General features: G+C 31.1%; 1 protein-coding gene, 1 long non-coding RNA gene and 1 pseudogene across 5 annotated transcripts in view; 1 reads left to right on the forward strand and 2 right to left on the reverse strand.

Moving 5' to 3' along the window:
• Window positions 1-20,739, reverse strand: part of LOC141550871 (uncharacterized) — a 106,942-nt gene extending 86,203 nt beyond the window's left edge. The window contains exons 1-2 of the long non-coding RNA XR_012484692.1: window positions 20,703-20,739; window positions 13,202-13,250 (exon numbers count right to left, since the gene is read on the reverse strand). This is a non-coding gene — a long non-coding RNA (uncharacterized LOC141550871). The remainder of the gene's footprint in view (window positions 1-13,201; window positions 13,251-20,702) is intronic.
• Window positions 31-24,323, forward strand: part of GRAMD2B (GRAM domain containing 2B) — a 70,073-nt gene continuing 45,780 nt past the window's right edge. The window contains exon 1 of one of the 4 annotated variants that reach the window (XM_074281959.1): window positions 31-205. In XM_074281959.1, coding sequence (XP_074138060.1) covers window positions 105-205 — 101 coding nt within the window. In that variant the 5' untranslated portion in view covers window positions 31-104. Of the gene's footprint in view, window positions 206-21,205; window positions 21,507-24,323 lie in introns of those variants that run through there. The other 3 variants (XM_074281958.1, XM_074281960.1, XM_074281961.1) reach the window with 3 other exon arrangements.
• On the reverse strand, window positions 2,253-7,589 carry LOC141552249 (PHD finger protein 6 pseudogene; annotated as a pseudogene).

Here is a 24,323-nt window from a genome sequence, read left to right on the forward strand (position 1 = left end):
AAGAGAAAGTCCTGAAGTGAAAAAACCCTGCTCTTCTATGATCATTTCAGAGAGTATCTATGAGTGTTTAAGGCGTCTTTCCTGATTTTCAGAACTCAAACACAATGGCGAAGAAAAGACAATTCTCTAGTGATAGCGTTTTTCAGTATGAAGGGCTGAGCGAGGAGCTAAGTCCAGCCGACAGTCCTGGATCTGTATTTCTTAGGTAAGTACCAATAATTGAGTATTTTTTATTCTTTCATTCGACTGATTTGTCCATGATATTCTCCTTATACTACTGCTGTAGAATTAATAGCCTCAAACTTTATAGCCTCTATGCTATGATTAACACTGTGGTTTGCTCTTTCTCCTTGATATGAAATAAAATTTAAATCAAAACAAGAGAATATGGGGACGGTTTACCGAATTTACAGAAATGTATAGCCTAAAAATATTTTTCAGAAAGAATAAAATAAAATGACTGCTCAATATTAAAAAACAGGAATTAGAATATGTTCATTAATAATTGAAAAACAATTTGGCTATGCAGCTACCTGAACCTTTGCTCAGCTTCAGCTATATAAATAAAGCAAAAACAAATAGCTGGAATCAAAGATATAATTAGAGATTTAGAAAAATGACTTTGTTTTCCTATACACAATCAATAGACACAGCAGGAAAGAGGGGGAGGAGTATATTATGCCTCAACTATGTTATTATGAATATAGTGATTTTAATTGGTTTTGCTTTGAGTGCATTTGTTTGAATTATAAAACTGTTGTTAACTAATAATAATTGTAAAATGAAGGTAATAATATTTTTAGTATCTAGCTAATTCACATAAGTATTCTGAAAATCAAGTGAAATATACACATGTAAAGTACATTGTGAACTTGAAATGTTAATATTATCAGTATGTTTAAGAATGAAAATTTAGCTTCATTGAATCACTACCATGAGGATCAAATAAGATATTTGTGGAAGTATTTTCTAACAAATCTCTATCTAAAGATGAAGTGGTCTTATTATATGCTGGGCCAATAGGCTGTATTACTTTACAAAGTTCCTACTCTGGTTTCACTTATAGTCCAAGGGGAAACTAACATCTAAAGGGAAGAACCAGGTTTTTTTTTCATTGCTTCTGATTCACTATGTCTTATTCTAGAATTTATAAACTCTTACACAAAGCCTGATCCAGTTCATGTGTATGGTCTTTCACCCTTTTAAAAATTATCAGGGTGCCCTTTTGAAAGTTAATTATTATATAAAATAAATCATGTATAGAATAGCTCTTTATTTCCTCTACTACCAAAGAATATTTAAAATAACAAGACATAATCATTCATTGACAAAAATTTAAACCATTAAATTAACTTTTCTCTTAATATTTTGATCATTGTATGAAGCATGCATGGTGGTTGTTTAGATTACATATATATATGTCTACTTCAGCTTGTCTAAATTCAGTTCTCAGGAAATATACAGCAAAATCTCTGGCATCTAATCTACCTGTCTCCAAAGGAGACTTTGATACTTGCCTGGAAGAGAATAAGAGATTGGAACCATGAAGCTAATCTTTAAAGAAAGGAAGTATCAGACAAGTAGGTATTCAACTACCTGTTGAAAACTGCAAGTCAAGGATAAAGAAATTCCTTTAGTTTCAATTTATTATGCTGGTCACTAATCTTTAATAGGGAAGAAATATCTCAAACTTGTGTCTGAAGGCTTGAAACTCTTTCTACTAAATGCCAAATGCTAAATTCCAAAAACTTAATATGGAATAAATCCATTTATATAATTAAATATCAAACAAAAACAAAAGAAGTTATAGGGATTAGAATATATCGGATAATCCATAAATGAATGAGCACACATTGGTAGAAAAAGATCTCAATTTAAAATAAAAGATTTATTTTCTCTGATCTTACCTAAGGAGAAATTCCCCAAGAATTTAAATGGGAAATTGGAAACCAGGGATATGTTAAAGTATCAGTTCTTCCATATGTCTCTTATGCTTCCCAAAATTTATTTTCCCTTTCTAAAGAGAAGCTGAAACCAAGAATGTCCTCTCTAAAAGCTACAAGCTAGGTAAAGAAAGTCTGTTCTTCCAAGCCCTCACCAACACTACCTCTCATTCAGGCAGGTAGTGCCAAGTAAGTTCTCTATACTACTGAAAACAATCATGTACATTCATCTAGCTTGAACTTCAGATTATAATTACAATAGGAATTGTTTTGCGGACTGATGAGCCGGCATTTTGCCTTCACCTTGGTTCTATACAACCCCTCAAAGTTTTTATCTTTTAGCAAGCCAGAGCATCTTTGAGCTCATTTGTTGATGCTGGTCATTTTCTTCTCCAGAAAGTAGTAGCTTCTAGTCAGCCAGGACTTTCATTTTATACTTCTCAGATGCATGAGATAATAGCAATCACAGACTAGAAACGTCCACCATAAGACCTATCTTTCTTTTTCTTAACCAATACTAGATAGATTTAATACTTATTGCTTTACAATATAGTTGGAGGTCTGGTTCAACAAAACTTGCTTCCTTTGCATTTTTTCATCAATTTCTTTGACATTATTTTTACATTGCATCCATATTATTGAAAAAATTAGCTCTTTCACTCTCTTTTAAAATATAAAATCAAATAAAGTTACAAACCTTCTTCATATCTACAGGCTCTCTAACAACATGCTCTCAACTAAACACATAGATATTTTAATCTACCTGCATTTACTCATATCAGCGACACACTGTATGATGAGCATCCCTAAATCAGAAATAACTTCCATACATAGTATCCTTAGAGTTATTGAAGAGATGAGCCACTACTTGCTATTTTTCCTCAGCTTTTGCTTTCTTATTCTTCATTTTCTTTATCTCACTCATCATTTCCACTATGTTTTTACAACATAATTTGTAAATCCCTTATGTCATATTTTCAATACACTTAGTTCTGCTTGGTACACCACAGTAGTAACTGTAAGTTGACACAAGCTTTTATTCCACATCCAATAGTAGCACCTGGTAACCTATAAAGTGTACATTTCATTCATTTTCAATGCCTGATCTTTTAAAAAAAAAACTATTTTAATATCAATATCGCCAAATTCAGCTCTTCTTGTTGTGAGTTGAACTATATCAGAAGAGATCAATATGCATTTTTAATGTGTAAATGCCTTTTTCACATTAAACATGTGAAGCTTTCCTTTCTTTTCTTCACCTCACAACAAAATCCACCTAGTATCACTAGAACTCCTTCTATGTGGAAACATCACTTTATAGGAATTACTCTCTATTTTATTGGTGCCATGAGAGGATGTAGATCTTTTTTGAAGGGGCAATCTTCTGACTTTCCCTTTAAAAATCACTTTTCTTGGCTTTCCTTTGTGAATTTTCTTTTTTCCCATGAGTGATAAAGACTACAATTCATATTTATTGATACTACCTTCTACATCAGTGACTTCAGAGTTATGTGGATTTCTCTTGTGTTTTTCACAATACACCAAGTAAATTCTTTGTGAAGATTCCTCTCATATTTGAGCCTTGTCTTGCAATGTGCAATGGTAATATTATGTCCTGGGGCACTTTTTAACATAATAGTCAATTGTTGCGCCTAGACAATAATGGCATAAAAAGCACATCAGTTGAGTGCCTCTTTTTATTTCCTTTTGAATATCTTCCATAGAAAATATATCAAGACTCTCATCATCAGGGTGTGAGACTACCAATGCTGATGAAAAAAACTTAAATTTATGATGTGCAACCATCTTCTAGTTTTAAGATATCAAAAAGGGGCAGCTAGGTAATGTAGTGGAAAGAGAGCACCAGCCCTGAAGTCAGGAAGACCTGAGTTCAAATCCAGCCTCAGACCCTTAATACTTCCTAGCTGTGTGACCCTGGGCAAATCACTTAACCCCAATTGACTTAGCAAAAGAAAAAAGATATCAATAAATGTATGTTCTTTGTCTATATTGGATTTACAAAAGCTATTTCCTCATTTCTTATACCACAATAGTATTTTATCATATTCGTATACAACAACTTATTTGTTTATTCCTCAATTGATAGACATTCTCTTAATTTTGAGGTTTTTGCTAAACAAAGAGTTCTGCTATAAATATTTTGTACATATAAGCTCTTTTCCTCTTGATTTCCTTTCTTTGGTCTACCAGTGGTAAAACTCAATTAAACGACATACATGTGTAGTTACTTTTTGTATATAATTCCAACTGTTTTCCAGAATAGTTATGGCCATTCACAGACCTATCAACAGTACATCAATGTGCTTTTTTCCCCATAGACTTTTTAACATTTTTCCTTTTCTTAATCTTTGCCCTTCTGATGAGCAAAAGGTAAATTCTCAGAATTGCTTTCCTTTGAAATTCTTGATTATTAGTGGCATTTTATACATACCCAAATTCTTATCAATAATTTAAGACAAATGAATTATTTTTATCTATCCCAACTAATTCACTTTGCTCACATCAACCCTCTGTAATCCCATCTCATCCTTAGGATAACACAATATTTAAGACATGAATTTGAATTAGGGAAATTGTTTTCTTTCATATGTCAAATTTTCATGATAAATTCCTTAAAATCTGGGAGGTTTTGTATTCTAACAAATTATAATGAATGTTCATGGTCTTGGAGAACAGATAATGTCTCTCTCCTCTCAATAAAGAGTGTTAAACATGGTACTTGGCACATAATAGGTACTTTGTAAGACAATTTATACTATCAGAAATAATACCTGTGTCATTTGTATTCACTTCATCATTTTTTCTTGTTACTTGGAAGAATTCATTATTGAATGGGTTGAAGAATAAGTGAGAATTTTAAAAAACTAAAATTTTGAAACTAACTAAAAAGTACTGTGTGCTGCTTTAAAAAAATTGAAGAAAAAAAATCTTATTTTATTTTCCTCAAAAGTCTTTTACAAAATCAAATTGTAGATGGTTGGGAGCAGGGGAGGTAAGAACACAAGTTCTTTTTATTTTAGAAGTCCAAAATTTTGCTTTGAAAATTAGTTTCAAACATAGGTAACTTAGTTTGTCTATCCATTTTTAATTTATCAATGATTCATTGAATTAGCAATAAATAAGGCCAGAATGTCTTTTGGACTTTAAAAAAAAAACACTAAATGATAGACAAATTATTGCTAAGTTTTAACTGTCTGTAGAATCACTTTTTCTAAAATCTCTCTAATAAAAGAGTATAAACATTCTTCTGGGGTCGGCATTTTTGAAGTGTACTTTTCTTAAAGCTTACAACCAAGAAAAGAAAGTCGCACCCAAATAAATTCAAGCCATATTTAACTATACAGTTGCTGGGAACTCTTTTGAATGTTTGTTTGAATTTATGATAATTCATAATAAATAAAGTTCTAAGGGAGGGAAATTTCCCCCTGGATGAGATATGAGATAATATATTATGTCTCTTTTGGTAAACTGAATTATTTCATTGCAATGGGAGAGTTATTTCAATGTGTAAACTTTTTCTGATTTCTTGTTACAAACTTGTCATTTTTTGCTAATTTCTCTGATGTTTTGGTATCTTCTTAGATAAATGGATTTTTTTTTTGGCTGAAGCAATTGGGATTAAGTGACTTGCCCAGGGTTGCATAGCCAGTAAGTGTTAAGTGTCTGAAGTCACATTTGAACTCAAGTCCTCCTAATTTTAGGGCTGGTAGTCTATTCACTACACCAACTAGCTGTCCCCAAATGGATTTTTTTTATTTTATTTATATTTTTTGACAGTATATATGCATGAGTAATTTTTTTATAGCATTATCCCTTGTATTCATTTTTCCAAATTATCCCCTCCCTCCCTCTACTCCCTCCCTTAGGTAATCCCATACATTTTAAATGTGTTACAATATAACCTAGATACAATATATTGTGTAAATACCATTTTCTTGTTGCACTTTAAGTATTAGATTCCGAAGGTATAAGTACCCAAATGGATTTTTTAAAAGCATTTTAAAATTTAGATAGGACCTTAAGAGTTTAAGGATTGCAACATGACATCTTAAATTATATGGTTTAAATCAATTTATTTTTTCCCTGGGATTTTTTCTCTCCCTTTAGAAGATGAACTATTTAATGGCAACAATTTTTCATTTATGCCTTCATATCCTCAATATGTACCTGGCACAAAGTATGGACAACAAATTTGTGCATACCATCTGATGCAGCAATATCACTACTAAGTCTAAATTCCAAAGAGATCATAAAAAAGGGGGAAAGGACCTACATGTACAAAAATATTTATAGCAGCCTATTGTGGAATAAAAAATAATGAACAGGCAGGTTTCAGGAAAACCTGAAAAGATTTGTATGAACTGATGCAAAATGAAATGAACAGACCCAAGAAAACATCAAACACAGCATGAACAAAATTATGTAATAATCAGTTATGACTGACTTAGCTCTTCTCTATAATATAGGAAAATGCTATCCATAACCAGATAAAGAACTGATTACTCTGAATACAGATTGAAGCACATTTTTCCACTTTATTGTTTCCTTATGTTTTTTTCTTTTGATTTATTCTTTCACAACTGTAGTTAATATGGAAATATGTTTTACATTATATTACATGTATAAACTACAGCAAAATGATTACTATTTTAGGAACGGGGAGAAGAAAGAGGAAGGGAGAAAAATCTGGAACTCAAAATCTTGTAAAAATGAATGCTAAAAATTTTCTCGATATGTAACTGGGGAAAAAATATAATTAAAACAATAAAGTGAAAAACATTGTCAACTGGCAAAAACAAAACCAAAAACCTTCTTTTGAAAGGTAATATCTCTTTCCTGGGAAAAGAGATAATGTTTATTGTTTACATTAAACAGCTGTCTGAAATTACCATAATCACAATCAAGGTCCTTTCCTCAGGTTGAAATTGTTTCAATTCCGCATCATGTCTTTTCTCATTTTTATTTTTCTTTAATAACTTTAGTCATTATATTTAATATTTCCAGGTTAATAAGTTATCTGATTCAGGAATAACTCCCACATCAGTAAAAAGCAGTTTTCATTCAATTAAAATATAATCAATTTTGTTTGTTGTAATATCACTTGGTGCACAACATGGTTAGAATCTCATCATTTTTGTCTCACAGTAATTATTCATAATGTGGTTGCATATGTAGTCTACAAGACTTTTGCCTTTCTCATTAGTTACTCCTAAATAAAATTTTTCATTGTCTTTCCCTTTATCCACATTTGCATTGAAATCCCCAAATATAAAAATGTGTGCAAAGTTGTTTTATGTTGTGAATTTCTTACTTTTCATTCCGTATATTTCCTGGTATATGAATTAGTATTATTTTTGTAATGGTCTTGGTGCAAATACCTCTCATGAATACTGCAATATGAAATAACTATATCCCACAAAATAATGTTTCTTGTTTTCTTTAGAGATAACAACAAAACTAACTCTGCCAACTCCTTTATTTCCAAGGATTCTGTCAGGTAGTTTTCTAGAACTGTTTAGAAGAAGGGTTTTTGTTTTGGTGGTTGTTTTTGGATAGAGAATGTAGATTCCCGCACTATTTCCTTCTACTCTGACATCTTAGTTTTACCTTCTTGTTGTCCATCATTTTCTACCAGTAAAGAATCAGATAGGTTTTTCAAAAAACCAGGTTTTTCATGTCATTTCTATGAAAAATGTTTTCATTTCCAGTTTACCTATTTCTCTTACATTTTAACATTTTTCTTGCTTATTTTATTTGCTTATTTCAGGAATTTCTAGTGTTTAAAATGCAAATTCAGTTCATTAATCCTCTCCTTTCCAATTTTGTTAATATGTGTTTGTAGAGATAAGATTTTTGTTCCTGAGAATTGCTTTACTTAGATCCAAGAAATCTTTATATTTTGTTTCATCATTATTATTTTCTTGTACAAAATTACTGTTTCTATGAATGTTTTTGTCCTAATGATAAAACTTCATTATTGATTCTTCTTTTAAGAACTTTGTGATCCCTGAACCACTGACTACTTTTATTATGTTATGGTTTGAAAAGAATGGATTTACTTTCCTGCCTTTTTATAGTTGTTTATATCTTTGTGTCCTAATACATTGTCAATGTTAGTGATATATATATTTATTATATAAGGTGTTGAGAAATATGTGTGGTTCCTTTAAAAGACACTATAAGTCTTTTGAATCTAGTTTTTCCAGAAATTTTTAGTTTCATATGTTTTGGTTTTGCTTATCTTTCTGTTAGACTTAATCAAAATTGAGGAATGTTGTGGTCTTTTGTCACTATTATTTTACAATCTATATTTTTCTGTAACTTAATGTTTTTTTTATAAATTCATTATGTATAAATCAGTTGTTTTTTGGTGGGTTTTTTTACTATGCATTGAGTGAGTCCAAAAGAGCTGGAGTTATAATCATACTATCAAACAAGCAAAAACAAAAATTTACCATCTAAAAATAGTAAACAAGAAAACCACATTATTCTGAAAGGAAGTATATGCAACAAATCAATATCAATATTGAATGTAAATGTTCCAATACCTTAACATCTAATTTCAGAATTTGTTTTGAATTTTGGATTCGCTTGATACATAGGAATTTTTTTATTATGCACCTTTATTTTTATTCTGTGTGTGTCTTTTTTTTAATGTGTTTCTTGTGAGCAACAAATTTTTATGTTTTGGTTTCTAATGACTTTTTCATTTTATTGGATTGTTTAACACCTTCCATAAAAGTTATGAGAGTTAATTTTATAATTTTTCTGCCTAAATTTTTTCAAATTGTGATTTTCCCCTTGTTGCTCTAAACTTAATACTGTCTCTCAAGTTATTTTAACTTAAATCTTTTTTTAGTCAACTCTGACTCAACACTGACTCTCCCTTTGACCCTCAAGCCTCCCCTTCCCAAATTTGTTACCACTTTTCTTGATTATCAGAGTTTTGATTATTATTTTTTGTTTGCTTTAATTTAATTAATTCTTCCCGTCTTTTTTCCTTTAAGTTATTAAGTAGAATTTCCTTCTTCTTGCCTTCAATTTTTGTTACTTTTTAAAATATCATTTTTCACTTCCTTTTCTAAAAATAATTCTGTTTTCATTCTCTTACTTTTCTAACTATTCTAAACTTTTGTTCTTTGATTCTTGATGCTTATATTTATTTAGTCCTTTTTTCTTGTATTCCTCATAGAATTAATATTGTTGAGGTAACTATTTGGGGTTCTCTCTTCCAACAATTTCTATTATTACTATGTAGCTCTTGCCCCTGGGACCTTTTTTTTCCCATTGTGCTACACTTTTAGAAAAATCCATATGGAGAATAATTCCTATGCCCTTAATTATGCCATTCATTATTGATCATTGCCCTTCTTTTGGTCATTTTCCCCCCAATATGCCTCTTTTCTCTGGGTCCATTTCCTCGCCAGGAGTTCTGATTGTCCTTCTCTTGAGGCAGAATGAGTAGTCTCTATAATCATCAAATCCCTGTAAGATAATATCTATTGCAAAAATTCCCATTGCTCTTTATTCATAAGAGAATTTATCAGCAGTACCCCTTTCACTACTGAAACAAGATTTCCCCCTTTTTTCCTTCTTTTTTTAATGATCTCTCTTTGCCTCTCACCCCTCTATGGTATCTCTTCTTTCTAAGAGACAACACTTATTTTTCTTTTATTGTTAAACTTTGACTATTCCTATCTTCTTTCTCTCTTCCATTTTGTAATTTAGTCCTAGGATGAAAAAACTCTGATTCCCCTATAAGTAGGATGTTGTGAGATTTAAAACATGATGTTTCAGGCCTACTTTTCTACCATGTCTTTTTCCTAGTGGCTTGAAAAGTTTTTTCTTGTTCAATTGAATAATTAATTCAGTCACTTATGTGTTGTAATTTGTAATCTTGAGGGTTTTTTTTCCTAAAGGTACATGGATATTCTTTGATTAGTGTATTTTTTTTCTTGTGTTCAGAATTTCTGTTCGTTTTCTAGAATAGTCCCTCATATCACATATTGTTGTTTTTTAGTTCGTCATGTTCTTTTGAGAAACCTCTGTGTATTAAGTCAATTCTTTTTTCAAAATCAGTATGTTTTGCTAGTACATAAATCATGCAATGAGATTTTACTTTGTTTAGATTCTTGGTGTCCTGGACTACATAGATAGCTAAAATTGTCTCATCTATAGTCCAGCACTTTTTATTTAGATATGAGAAATTATAAAGATTGGAAAAAATGCCTAATCTCCCATATGGTTGGTCACATGACTTCTGACTAACTTTTGAGGAAAAAGTAGCCTTACTTACATAAGAGCAGCTCTCAGGATATTGCCCTAATAAGTAATATATATACTTTTGTGGTAATATTTTTAAGATCTTCTAGAGGTTATTACTGATATAGGAAACACTAAGGGAGAAAAAGAAAAATTAAAACAGAAATACAGTAAAAACAAATTAACCAAAACCACAATGTAATATCCACCTGATAGAATTTGTTCTTCTCAAAAAGAACTGAGCCTGGGTCTAAAAGGATCAGATCCATATGATGAATGATTTCAAATTTTGTGGTTCACAAAATGTTAAAAGGAACAATACCAGAAACATCAGGGTTACTTAGTAAAGATGATAGCACTTCCTGCATAATCACTAATTCTCATTACTGATTAAGGATAATTTCCCTATATCACAACCAACTATGTGTTCCCTGGCATACTAAGACCTCATCCTCCCTGTGAGCCCTCAAGGAAAGGGAATTGCAGAAGAATAAAACACATAATCTTCATCTGCTAAGGACTTTGTGGAAATGTTCCTCTGTCCACATATATTGAGAGTTGCTGGAGAGCTATACTGTGCTTGGCAAAAGTGTTGTAAGTACTGGTACTACTAGGGGCCTAAGACCAGAACATCATTAACTTTAATGAGTTCATAACAGTTGAGGAGAACAAGAATTGTACCATTAGATAGAGAAATTCCAAAGGATCACTTCAGGGTTTGAATCCCTCTTCCTATTAGTAGCTACGCTATTTAAAGCAGGAAATTCTTCTTGATGCCAGTCAAACCTCTGAGTAACACATTTTATTTTATTTTTTCTATTTTTTATTAAAGCTTTTTATTTACAAAATATATGGGTAATTTTTCTATTTTTTTAATTATAGCTTTTTTATTTACAAGATATATGCATGGGTAATTTTTCAGCATTGACAATTGCAAAATCTTTTGTTCCAACTTTTGCCCTCCTTCCCCCTATCCCTTCCCCCTGATGACAGGTTGATCAATACATGTTAAATATGTTAAAGTATAAGTTAAATATAATATATGTATACATGTCCATACAGTTATTTTGAGCAACCCATTTTAAATTCCAAAAGCTACTATGATTCATCCCAAGATTTTCCAGCTATACAAAGCAAAGCAGAAAAGAAAATAAAAAGGCAGAAACTCTTCTAGGCTGGTATATGAATGGTATTTGCCAAATGCAAACAATAAGTATTTGTAGGGGCAGCCAGGTGGTTCAATGGATAGAGCACCAGCCCTGAAGTCAGGAGGACCTGAATTCAAGTGTGGCCTCAGACACTTAACACTTCCTGGCTGTGTGACCCTGGGCAAGTCACTTAACCCCAATTGCCTCAAGGGGAAAAAAAAAAAGTATTTCTACTGGAGTTGTGAAATTCTCTTAGGATCTGAACTGTTCAGGAGTCCCTCACTGGAAGCTTCAGTGATTGAAAGAAAGGGGGAAGATTCAGTTAGGAGGTGAAAGTTGAAACTTTTTAAACTGATGCCTGTCCATATCTAATTAAGCTCACTTATTTATATTCCCATTTTCAGAAGTGTCTCTGGGCTTTGTGGGGAGAATTAAGTATTGTCTATTTAAGGATTTTACCCAGTGACATACAAAAGTATCACAACAAACTCTTTGTGGCAAAACTCCAGCTGGCCTTTCAAATGTCATATTCAAAAATAAAACGCAAATGGTTCCTTCAGTACAAATATTAGATAATCCATATACTTTGGTTTGTATTCTTCCATTCTTGGTGTTCTTCATGGTTTATAGTCTCATTCCTCAATGGCTGGCTTTGTCCAAATACAATTATTGAACTAAAGGACCCTTGTTTTACTGCATTAACATTTCCAAAAAGCTATTTTAAAACCCAACAATTCTTTTACTATTCATACACAAATAGGATTCATTTATATATGAGAGAGATTTTTTCAGTAGATCTCCCTTGAGACAATTATGATGACTATTAGTAGAACAAAAGCATCCAGTTCCAGAAAGAGCAGATCATAACAAGTACTTCTTAATTTGTTCTTTTTTAATGATGAAAAATCTGCTTTGATTGAAAAGAAATCTAATGGGAGAAGAGAGAAGAACTCACAGAGAGCAATCATCTTTAACAGCATCACCAAAAATCTACCAGAAGCATAAAGCACACCTTCCTCTGAATTACTCATTCTGCTCTTCATGAAGCTTGTTATGCTCCAATCCTGCAATATTATACCAATTTTTCCAGTTCAGGTCTGATGCAGGCTCTTGGGATTTTAGTACCCCTATAGAACAATATGAGACACTGGGAGATCATTCAAGAGTAAACAAAAGATTTACTGAACCATAGCAGGAAAAGGATATTCACTCCACAACAACTCAAGTTGATTGAACTGAACAAAATCTCTCTTACCTAAATTAACCAACATTTTCCACCAACAAAATATCAGAGAAAGTACCTAGAGTTATTGATGAAAAGGAAATTATGTAAATAGTTTGAGCCTTTAGTCCATTGAACCAACCAGCTCTCAAGAATGCTCTGAATATCTTAAAGAACAACAACTATATCTTGCATTGGAGCAAATATCAGACTATTCCTCCTCACATAACTATGAAGTACCACTGGAGCTCTGTAATTGAGAGTTCCCCAGTTTGTTTGTTTTTTACTCTAAGATTCTTCCATTCTCTACCCTAAGGGAAAAAAAAAAGTTCAGTCTCAGGAGCAATGTTATTGCCTCTTCTACTACCTCATCATATTCTTGTATTTTATATACAATTTCAACCAATTAATTTTAGCAAGTCATAAATATGTATATACATATATATACGTATTTATGTAAATATTGTATTAAAGTACAATGCAGGAGAAACAGCTTCTTAATATACTAAATAAATGGTATCAATCAACAAAGGAATTAATTATCACATATATAATAGGCTCTGTATTATAGACTGAGAATATACCAATAATCAGACAATCCCTACCTGCAATCACCTTATATTCAGACATCAGGAGTTATTAAAGTCAAGGTGACTAGGAAGATTAAAACAGAAGAAAAAGACAATCACTGTTAAAATATGTCAAATTTTCTTGAAAATAATTATTCCAATATATGTTCAAAATTATACAGAAATACTGACATTGTTTCCTATTCATTACAGATATCTATCACTGTTTTTATTTTTTTTACTGTAAATATTAACATTATACTTAGCAACCAGCACAATTCTAAGCTGGTAACAGAAGAACAAAGGGGGAAAACAAAGGATATCACTTCTTTAAATAATGTTACTCTGTGAAAACATTTAAGAGCTACTTTGTATAAAGTTACACTAGAAGGATTATTAAAAGTAAATTAATGGAACTTTTCTAAAGTATTTTTGTTGAATGTACTAACTCCCTCTTTTCTCAGTCACATTCTATTTGGATACATTGTGTTGTTATGTTTTTAAAAGCATAATTGAACCATGTTTAAAAGCTATTTATGGCTGAACCAACCAAACAGAGGACTAGACACTGTCTCCGATCTTCAGGACCTCTCAAATATTATAAAAATCATAATTATGTATACAAGTTAAAGCAATTTTGGCTGTCTCTATAATTTAAAACACCAAGAAATCTAACAAGGTAATAATTCAATGAACTGGAAGCAGAGAAAACTAATCCCTATTCCCTAAAATGTTGCCTTGAAACAGTATTAAACTCAGCATCTCCTCTCTAACACAATCCCTTCTCCAAAGAAAGCCAAAAGACCATTTTATTCTGGAGGAGACTGAAGCATGACAGCAATCTGTGATGTAAGAGGACTTGGAGAACTGAGAAAAAGAAGAAACTAAAATAGAAAGTCATCCACTGTACGTATTCACCAGGACTGAAGTAAAGTGAATTAGAATTCAACTGGATACAGTTCTGTCACCCTAAAGTCATTTAGGGCTGACACTGAGACCAGTAAAATGTGAATTGCCCTGTATACAAAGAGGTTGAGAAAGTTTTAAGACCTAGCCTTCAAGGAACCTGCCACCAAAGGAGATATCAGAAAATAAAACAGGGAATAGAAAGCAAAACAACCAATATTGCCAAAGATCTCAGAAAAGGAAAAGCTCAATTAAAGCACAAGAGCTTCCTAAACACAAGAAGATAAATCAAAAGGAAAGATGCTAACAAAAGGGAATATAGACTTCATATCATCTAAAGAAGTCCAAATATCTGAATAAATATTGCAAAATAAGGGAAAATAATGAAGAAAAACTTGATGAAGAGAAACCATGATTCTCTTAAATCATGAAACTCTTGAAACGATGGAACACTTGATTTTCAAGTGACTATGGATGTTTCCAAATAGTTTGTGAAGGAGAAAAATTTATGGAAACATAATGCATGACCTGCACAGCAAAACTAATTGACAGAATATAAAAATGTGAATCCACAGTGGCAAAGCTCACTAAAAACTTAAAAGAGAACAATCTCTTGGGAGTATGAGTAAAAAAGAATAGCCATAACAATAGCTAGCATTTCTATGTGACTTTAAAGCTTATAAAGTTCTTTGCCAATATTATCTCATTTGATCCTCAAAACAATTCTATGAAGTAGGTGTTATTATTATTCTCAATTTACAAAGGAAAAAAAACTGAAGTAGCGGTCAAATGACTTGCCCAGGGTCACAAAGTTAATAAACTCTGAGATAGTCAGAAGACCACAGTCTTCCTGACCCCAGATCCAGTGACCTCTCCATTGTACTACTTAGTTGCCAGAAGTGAAGGACAACATGGAAGATTATATATGATGATTATTTTCAGTTTTACATAATATAGTAAAGAAGCTTATTCTGGATGGGACTGAAGCATGGCAATAATCTGTGCTAGAAGTGGATTCAGCAGAGTATTGAGAGAAAGAGAGATAGGATGCAAGTATGTGTGTGATTCCACCAGGACTGAAGTAAAAGGGACTGGAATCCAGCTAGATATAGTTCTATCAACTTAGAAATCTTTTGTGGCAGGAACTAATGCTAGTTAAATGTAAATTGCCAGATATGTGAAGAAGCTGAAAAAGCTTTGCGGTCCAGCCTTCAGGGAAACAGCTATCAAAGGAAAATTACTCAGAAAGTGGGCAATATTGAAAGACAAAGGAAAATAACTGAAATTACTGAGAATTCAAAATAAAATTTAAATATCTTGAACACAAACAACAAGGAAGATATTTATAAAAAGGAAAAAGATGGAAAGGTCTCTAGATCATATAAATGATCCCAGACATCTATGAACGAATATTATGAGATAACAGAAAATGAATTTAATACTTGATGAAAAAGAGAAACCTACAGATTCTCAAGAGAGTATGAAAGTTTTAAGAAATAATAATTATGAAAACAGAACTTGTGTAGGAAAAATAATTGTCAAAACAGAAAAAAATTAAATCCATAGTAGCAAAGAAAGACAAGAAAAACAATGGATTGGGGATGCAAGAAAACAGATGTGAGAAATAATCTGGAAAAAGAGAAGCAAAAAGCAGTAATTTTTTTAAATGTCCTTTATAAAGGCAAAATATCTTGAACTAACAGGCAAAATGTTTAGAGACAAATTAAAGATTATAGATCTCCCAGAAGAACATGACAAATTAAGAATTATGAAAGGCATAATATAAAAAAACAAGAAATACTTCCCCAAATTTCTGAACATGTAAAACAAATTCTAAAAAATTCTCAGAATCTTTGCAGAAGAAAAAATTCCTATGATGCAAATTCCAAGACATACAGTGATTAAATTAAAATTCCAATGATAACAAATTCTGCTAGCAATCAAGAGAAAGACCTTCAAATATAAAGAAAAAGAAAGTTGAATAATCAGGACTATTCTAATCACACCAGAAATCACAAGAAAGAATGAAATGATTCATTTGTAAGAGCAAGAAAACTAAGGATGCATAAAATGCAAAACTGAGACTTAATCAATAACTATCTAAGTGAATTTTGTCTTTGTAAACTTCCAAGACAATAGAAATATAAGCAAAGCATAAAAAAAGAAAAATTGAGGAAGGCAGAAGAAATAAAATAAATTACCCCAGAAAAATAAAAAGAAGAATATTCATGGCATTAACAACAAAACAGCATCAAAATAATAATAGATTTTTCTCTAAAAATATAAAAATAAATGAGTGAAGGCTGCAAAAGTAAGCCAAAACAAATGATGGAGGATGATGATAGAGAAATAAACCTGGGGAAAAAAAACATTTTAGACTGAATCTTAGAAGATTCCATCTAGATTAGGCTAAAATAACTGAAGAGACAAATTATTGTCTTTGAGGGTGGAACAAAAACTAACATTTTCATAACTCTAAAAGTGAACATAAATAATGACAAATTTATTAAGAAAACAAAACTTTACAATCCTTTGCTTACAAGAATACCTTTAAAAAAGAAAAAGAGTAAAAATGAGACAAAATTTGCTATATGTTAGATAAATCTGAAAAATCAGGAATAATAATCATACTATCAGTCAAAGCAAAAACAAACATTCCCAACATAAAAAGAAATAAACAAGAAAACTACAGTAAGTAAAAAGAAGCAGGAACAATAAATCATAATAAATTTTCTACTCCTGGTGCCATAGCATATAAATTCATAAAAGAAGAAAATAGCTGAATTACAAAAAGACTTATGCAATAATATAATAGTGGGAGGAGATTTTGATGTTCCTCTCTTAATTTTGGGGGAAAAAATGTAAAAAAAAAAAAAATAAGATTAACAAATAGGAACTAGAACTGAACAAATTGATATGGAAATTAGGCCCACAAGACTTATTGCATCTTTTAAATGAGATTGATAAGACATTATCTTAATTTTCCAATACCAAATAGAACTTTAACAAAAATTGACCATGTATTAAGGTACATAGATATTACAAGGAAATACAAACAAGTAGAAATATCAAACATGTTCTTTGGACCATAATTTTTAAAAAATAATGATCCATTCAGAGACCACAAATAAGAAATAAAGACTCAAACAAAGATTTAATAACGAATTTCTGAATATTGGGTGGATCAAAAATCAAATCAAAGAAGTAATACTTATGTGAAAGAAAATAATAATGCTGAAACAAGTCAAATTTTTTGAGATAAAGTTAAAGCAGTCTTCAGGGGGGAAAAAAATCATAAACTTACAAATATACATTAAGAAAATAATCAAGGAGAAGATTAAGGAACTGAATGTACCTTCTTAAAATGAGAAAGTCAAATAAATAACTATATCATAAGTACAAGGTATATTAAAAAATAAAGAAATAAAGTGCACAAAAAATGAAATAATATATAAAACTAAAAGCTGGCTCTGAAAAGATTAAAATTGACAAATTCTTAGTCAACCTTATTAAAAAGAAAAGAGGGCAGAAAATTGATCAACAAAATAGTAAAGGGACAGAGTGAAATCACAAGAAAACTAGAAGAAATAATATTATCAGAAATTACTAAGTATATGTATATGCTAACAAAATTAAGAAGACAAGAAATAAAGGAATATATTCAAAAACTCAAAATACTTAAACAGAAAACAAAGAAGAAAAATTAGCTAATCTAACCATAGAAAAGGAAATAAAACTGCTATTAATGGAACTCCCAAAGGAAAAAACTCCCACTTTTTATGAACTCAAAAGAGGATTCTATCAACACTTTAAAAAATAATCATTACTCATAGTATCAAATTTATTTTCAAAAACTAAAAAGGAAACCACATTGTCTAGATCCTTTTATCAGATAAATATAGGCCAAATACAAAAACCATGAAAGAATAAGATGTAGGACAATTATGGACCAATATCAGTGATAAAAACCAATTCAATATTTTTTAAAATCTTGTTAAATGGACTAGAGTGAATTATACAAGAAATTATTCATTATGACCAAGTTAGATTTACAATAGGAAAGCAAGTTTCATTCAACATCAAGAAAACAAAGAATCAACATAATTAATCATGTTTAAAAAAAATGCTCAAACCCACATGATTAACTCAATATATACAGAGTCTTCAACAAAATACCATACTCATTTAAGGAAGTAGAGCAAGTAAAGATGCTTACTTTCTCTACTGAATAGTTTAGAAATGCTAGCCAAAGCAATAATGCAAGAAAAAAAATTAAATGTGTAATAATCAGCAAGGATAAATAGGTAGATAGATATAGAAAGCTAGATCCCAAATTGCTGGTGACATGAAAGTTTATTTATAACATCCTAATATATCAGTAAAGATATTAATTCATATAAATAATAGCTTCAGAAAAATCATGGGCTATAAAGTAAACCCTCAAAAATCAATAATATTTTCATATAATAATAATTAAATCCAAGTGATAATAATAGAAGGAAAAATTTCATTGAACTAATTATAAAATGTATAAAATATTTGAAGATCAATTTCCAAAGTGCATGTGCTCACAATATATATACTTACATTATACATATATATATATACATATACATACACACATACATACATGTTCAAATATAAAATTCCCCTTAAAGAAATCCTTATAGCTAAATAGCTAGAGAAATATTCTGTGGTTATGGTTGGACATAATTAAAATGATAATACTAATTAAGTTAATTTAGAATTTTAATGATATGCTAATCACATTATCAAAGAAAATTGTAAAATTTGATTAAATAACAAATCCACTTGAAAAAGTTATATATCTTGAAGATCAAGGGAAATCATTTTAAAAGATTAAATTTAAAGGTAAAATTAATTAAAATTAAATAAAGATATATGAAGAGGGCATTTTCAAGCCACCCCTTTGTGAGTGTTGCACATTTTAGATATTTTTGGATTTTTTCAATGTATTTATGGGTCGTGATGATTTTTCCTCATTTTCTTTTCTTTGTCTTTAAAAATAATATTTTTTATATAATATGTCTTTCCAAGAGGGTTACTGGGAAAAGCCATAGTGATTTTGTTTTGTAGAATAAAAGACATCAATAAAAACCCCAAGTGAAGAGATGACTACTCAGGGATGGTAGTTAAAACTTATGTGCTATCCTGGATAAGTGTCTAACCATCTTTTCTATTAAAGATATTAATTTCCTAAAATCAAAGAATCTATAATGATACCAAATGGAATTGTTAGCAACATCAGTGATGAACTAAGAGAGAAAAAGAAACCCATTTGAGCCTACCAGGGGAAAATGTAGGTTATGTGAAGGAAAAAAAAAACTTCTGGTTCTGCTATAACACAGTATATGTGTTCATAAAAAAAAAAAAAAAAAACACAAGTCATGCAATAAAAAACCATAGAACTTATGGGATGAATGGAATTAGGGGCAAAATGCTTCAAAACATCAGTAGCGATACACAGGGAAAAAAGGATAACACCTTAATTAAAAAAAAAAAAAAAAGAACAGTTTTATATATGTTAAATGATTAAGGAATACATAAATAATAGAATAAATAAAATAATCCCTAATTTCTTCAAGTTTCTAAGGATCTATGGACATCTATCTTCCCTCCTACCCTAGCCTTATCCAGTTCTGGAATTATAATCAAAGATTCATATCCTTAAAGTTGGAAGGGACTTTAAAAACAAACTTGTCAAATCCCTCAAGGAGATAAAGAAATTAAGTTTAGAGAGATTAAGTGACATAAGCAACAGAATCTTTGATTTCTCCTCCACTCTACTCAACATCCCTGGCATTTTTCAGTTCAAAATATGGTTGCCTATCCACTATTATGCTATCTGTATTATAATACTTGATAATTTTTATATGTGTATATATATATATATATAATATATATTATATGTATATATAATATATATGCCTTAATATTTTTTAATTCATTCATTCATGAAGGCAAACATTTCAGACTGTCCTTTTCAGACATTGAATAATCTGTGACCTTTTAGATTTTAAAGGGTTTGTTCCTTGAAAAGATTCTAGGACTTGTCTATTGGATAAAGGAAACTGGGAACATTTAGAAGATTTCTCATGATTGGCTGAGAGTATAAACCTTAACCCCACCTTTTTTCTTTTTTTTTTTTTAAAGCAAGCTACTCAATTCTGGAATAAATTGAGAGAAGAGCTTTAGCAATTAAAAGAGGAGAATTGAGAGATGATCTCAAATGTTACATAATCCCTCTTTAACCTTATTCTTGCCTCTTGTAAAATACAGCATGAGAAATGGATAAACTTAAAATATTTTAAATGTTTGCAGCATCAAAGTGACTATTTTTGGGGAGGGAAAATTCTCCTGTTATTCCCTACTTTAGGAAAGTTTTTAAAGAAACTGTTACTGCTAATTTTAATAATTTCCTTTATTACTCCATAAAAAATTAGAAAACACTATCTAATAGATATTATTTGGTTTAATAATAAATGGATATACTTCCAATTCCAAACCCCTTTCTTAATGGAGATAGAAACATCAAATATTTCTGGGGAAAAAAAAGTAAGAAAAAGGTAGATTCATTAATTTTCCTTTCAAATCTCATTCAAATACCCACCTTTACCCAGTACGGAAGAGTTAACCAGGCAGTCGCATGTGTCTGCAATTTCTTTTTACCTATGTCATTCCCACACAAAAAAAACTGAGCAGATCTATTGTTTAAGCAATGAGGAGGCAGTACTCAATGAGGCAACATCCTGTTTGAATAATTTAAGTTGTAGAATAAGAACTACACAGTGAATTTGGCAAACTCTGTTGTTACTTTAACCTCACTCAGCCTTATTCATTTCCTGTAGTCACGGATAGTGGCTGAAGTTGGAATTTCTCATTTCATAGTATTAATAGAAAAAAATAATCATTTTTAAAAGAGTTAAACATATTGTGACTTGTCAGTCGACTGTTTTAAACGCCCTAGTCAATGCTTCCTGTTCCAGAAAGACTTGTTGAACAGGTTTTCTTTTTTTTTTTTTCTTCATCTCCTCTTGGGTTGGGGAAAGAAACTGTCACTTCTCATCTGCCCTCCCCTTCGCTCTCTAACTTCAACACTCAGTTCAACCAGTAGCACCAATGAAAACTTGTCCCAGTTAAACCCAGACAAAGACTTACCCTCCCTTGGATGCATAGAATTCTAAGAGTTGTGTGACTGTGAAGAAGGCACGGAGGTGGAAAGTTAATTTCAATTGAGTTGCAGGGTAGGGTAGGGAGAGAGGGAAAGAAAAGGAAGAAGTGGAGCCAGCCATAGGCATTCAGAGAACACGCAGCTCCCCGAGAAGGGCCTAATGACTGAACTACTGCAAGACTGGGAAGATATAAAACCGGCAAAATTTCTCAGCAGGAAGGAGAGCAAGGCTGGTTTGTTCCAGTGAGTATTTTCTTCTGCCTTCTATGAATACATAAGAAAAAGAGCTTTTCTCCATGTAATTTATTACACCGTTTCAGAGAGAATTCAATATCTAAAAAGTCATGGCATACATAATTTTTTTCCTGTTTTTTTAACTTGCAGCTTTAGATCTCTTGCTTCTGGGTTTTGTGCTGAAAACACTTCTAAATGAATATTCTATTTAGCTTCATATTTAGTTTAGTATATGTTCTATTCAAATTAAAAGCTTCTGTCATTCATTCTGCTTTTGATTTCTCTGTCAGATTTTCCATAATTGTAGTCCTAGCTTTTATCTACACTTGTGGGGTTTTTGCCATCCATTACCCTGAAGTTGATATTAATGATGTTATTATCCACTTTTTTTTTAAATCGAAAAGATTGGTCGGTGATTTTGTACCCTTTTCTGATTAAGCAGATGGAGCTTACCCAAAATATCTATTGAGTATTCTAATCTCCCCATTTTTAACAGACTCCACAATTCTTTGGTCCCTTTTCTATAGATCATCCAAATACTGTTTCTATCCTCTTCTATCCTGGATCTGTTCTTTCTGACATATTTTTTTTTCCTTTCAGTGATACTACTAGTTTAAAACTTGGGTGTCATCTTTAATTCTTCTTCCTCACTTTTCATATTCAATCAATTATCAAGACTTGTAGATTTTGTCTCCACACTCTCTCCCCAGTATGTCCCTTCTTTCTGTTCCCGTCTCCAAATCGTCCTTCAAACCTCTGCCATACTTACTTTGCTAATTCACAAATTTAATCATGTCTTTTCTCTGCTCAGAATTCTTCACCTGATCTACAATAAAGCTCAACACTTTTGCTTAGCTTTACATAATATCAATTCACTCATTCTTTCCAAAGTGATCTCATATAACTCTTTTCCACATGTCCCAAATTCATCCCTTCACTTTGGCACCTCTGTGCTTAACTCATACTATTTCATATGACTAGGTTTGACTAAGTTTTCTACCTCTTACTTTGAAGAGAGAGACAGACAGACAGAGAGACAGAGACAGAGAGAGAGAGAAATTAAAATTATACCATTCTTTTAGTCTAATTCAAGTATTACCTCCACTTGGAAGCCTTCCATGATCCCAATTTGCAATGTTCTTCTTCACTTAATCAGTAAATATTTATTAGGCACCTACTATCTGCCAGGTGCAAGCACTGAGGATACCAAAAGGCAAAAAAGTGCCTGACTTTAAGGAATTTACAATCTATTGGGGAAGATGCCATGTAAACAAATAAATACAAAAGCTATATATTAGGATATAAGGAAATAATTAGCAGAAGGAAGGTATTGTAATTAAGAGGAGTTGGTAAAGGTTTCCTGTTTAAAAAAAAATAGAGATTTACCCTAGTGATTAACTTTTAGCTCTTTGAAGTCAAGAACAATATATGCATTTATGTCTTTCTAAGTACATTACTCTGCACATAGTAGGACCTTCATATGCTCAGAACAGCGTTCTATAGATGGCCTGAAATGAGAATATTCATCTTATCTTAAAATATGCTCTACTGGAACATAGAAAAATAAGACAGAACGGTAGTATATTTTATATAGTTTTTCTAAGTTGACTGTGCAAGCTTGGATCTGTATTCGTTATCTAGTCAGAAAATCACATTGTTTTCCTTCTTTCTTGAGCATCAAGATTTTCCCTTTCAAGAGGATTCTCAGTAATATTTGTTAAAGAACTGATTAGTCAAATGAAAATTGAATCATTGCTTTGAGAAAAAGACTATCTTGTTTGAGAATTGGAATCATGAAAATGTATGTTTGTTAAAGGTGGCATGAAAAGGTGGAATAGGGATCTCTGATAGGTAGAGAAATCCTCAGATTACTTCTGTGTCAAAAACATTGTTCTTATTGAATTAAGCCTTAACTACTGCAGAGCTTCCTAAATGAAATATATATCATTCAAAAGGTTTTGATTAACTAATTAATTAGATTAATTAATACATGAGTGATTAAGTAGATAAAGAATAACTCATAGACCAGAGAATTAATTTATCAGTTCATTTATATATCTATTTAAATTCTGCAAATATCTAGATAAACTAGATCAAAAATCTAATAGTAGAAAGAAAACAGAATAGATTATGTTTGCAAAATTGTGCAATACTTTTAAGTACTCCCTGAAACAGAAATTCACCTTTTCAGCATGACTATTTGGATGAAGAATTATGAATCAAAAATGCCATTCTCTGAATTCAAAATTAAAGGACAATGTAAAGACACATGGTACATTCAAATAAGTTATAGCATATTACCCACAAAGAATTACATACATAAAATAATATAAAAGAGATATACAATAAGGAAAAAAAAAAGTGGGTCAGTCCTATTTTAAGGGCAAGGGGTAAGAGATGGCTGGGCCAGTTGTTCCATTGTCATCTACATAACATTAGGAAACATTTGCCATAGGTACTTACATAAGATTTTAATCTACTAAATCTAGGACTACTTACCCCAGCAATTGAAAAGCATACACCACTGGCCTTTTTAAGTAATATCATCATTTTGTAACCAAACTGATTCTTTTGAAGTTGAGAAAATTGTTTTGAAAAATACATTTTATAGGGGGGGAAAAGATTTTTCTTATTTCAGCTACCTTAATGTAAGCAAGGCATGTTTATGAATAATATATTTCTACTAACAGAAAAAATATATTTAGCCCTTCCTGGATATTATAAAATAGTAGTATTTCTCTTTTAACAAAGCATTTTCTTTTAAGTAGAGAAATAAAGTTGAAATACACTGATGGTCATTAAGGCAAGTCATTTGACCTGCATTTT

The sequence above is a fragment of the Sminthopsis crassicaudata genome, chromosome 1 (assembly GCF_048593235.1).
Source record: "Sminthopsis crassicaudata isolate SCR6 chromosome 1, ASM4859323v1, whole genome shotgun sequence".
Classification (NCBI taxonomy): domain Eukaryota; kingdom Metazoa; phylum Chordata; class Mammalia; order Dasyuromorphia; family Dasyuridae; genus Sminthopsis; species Sminthopsis crassicaudata.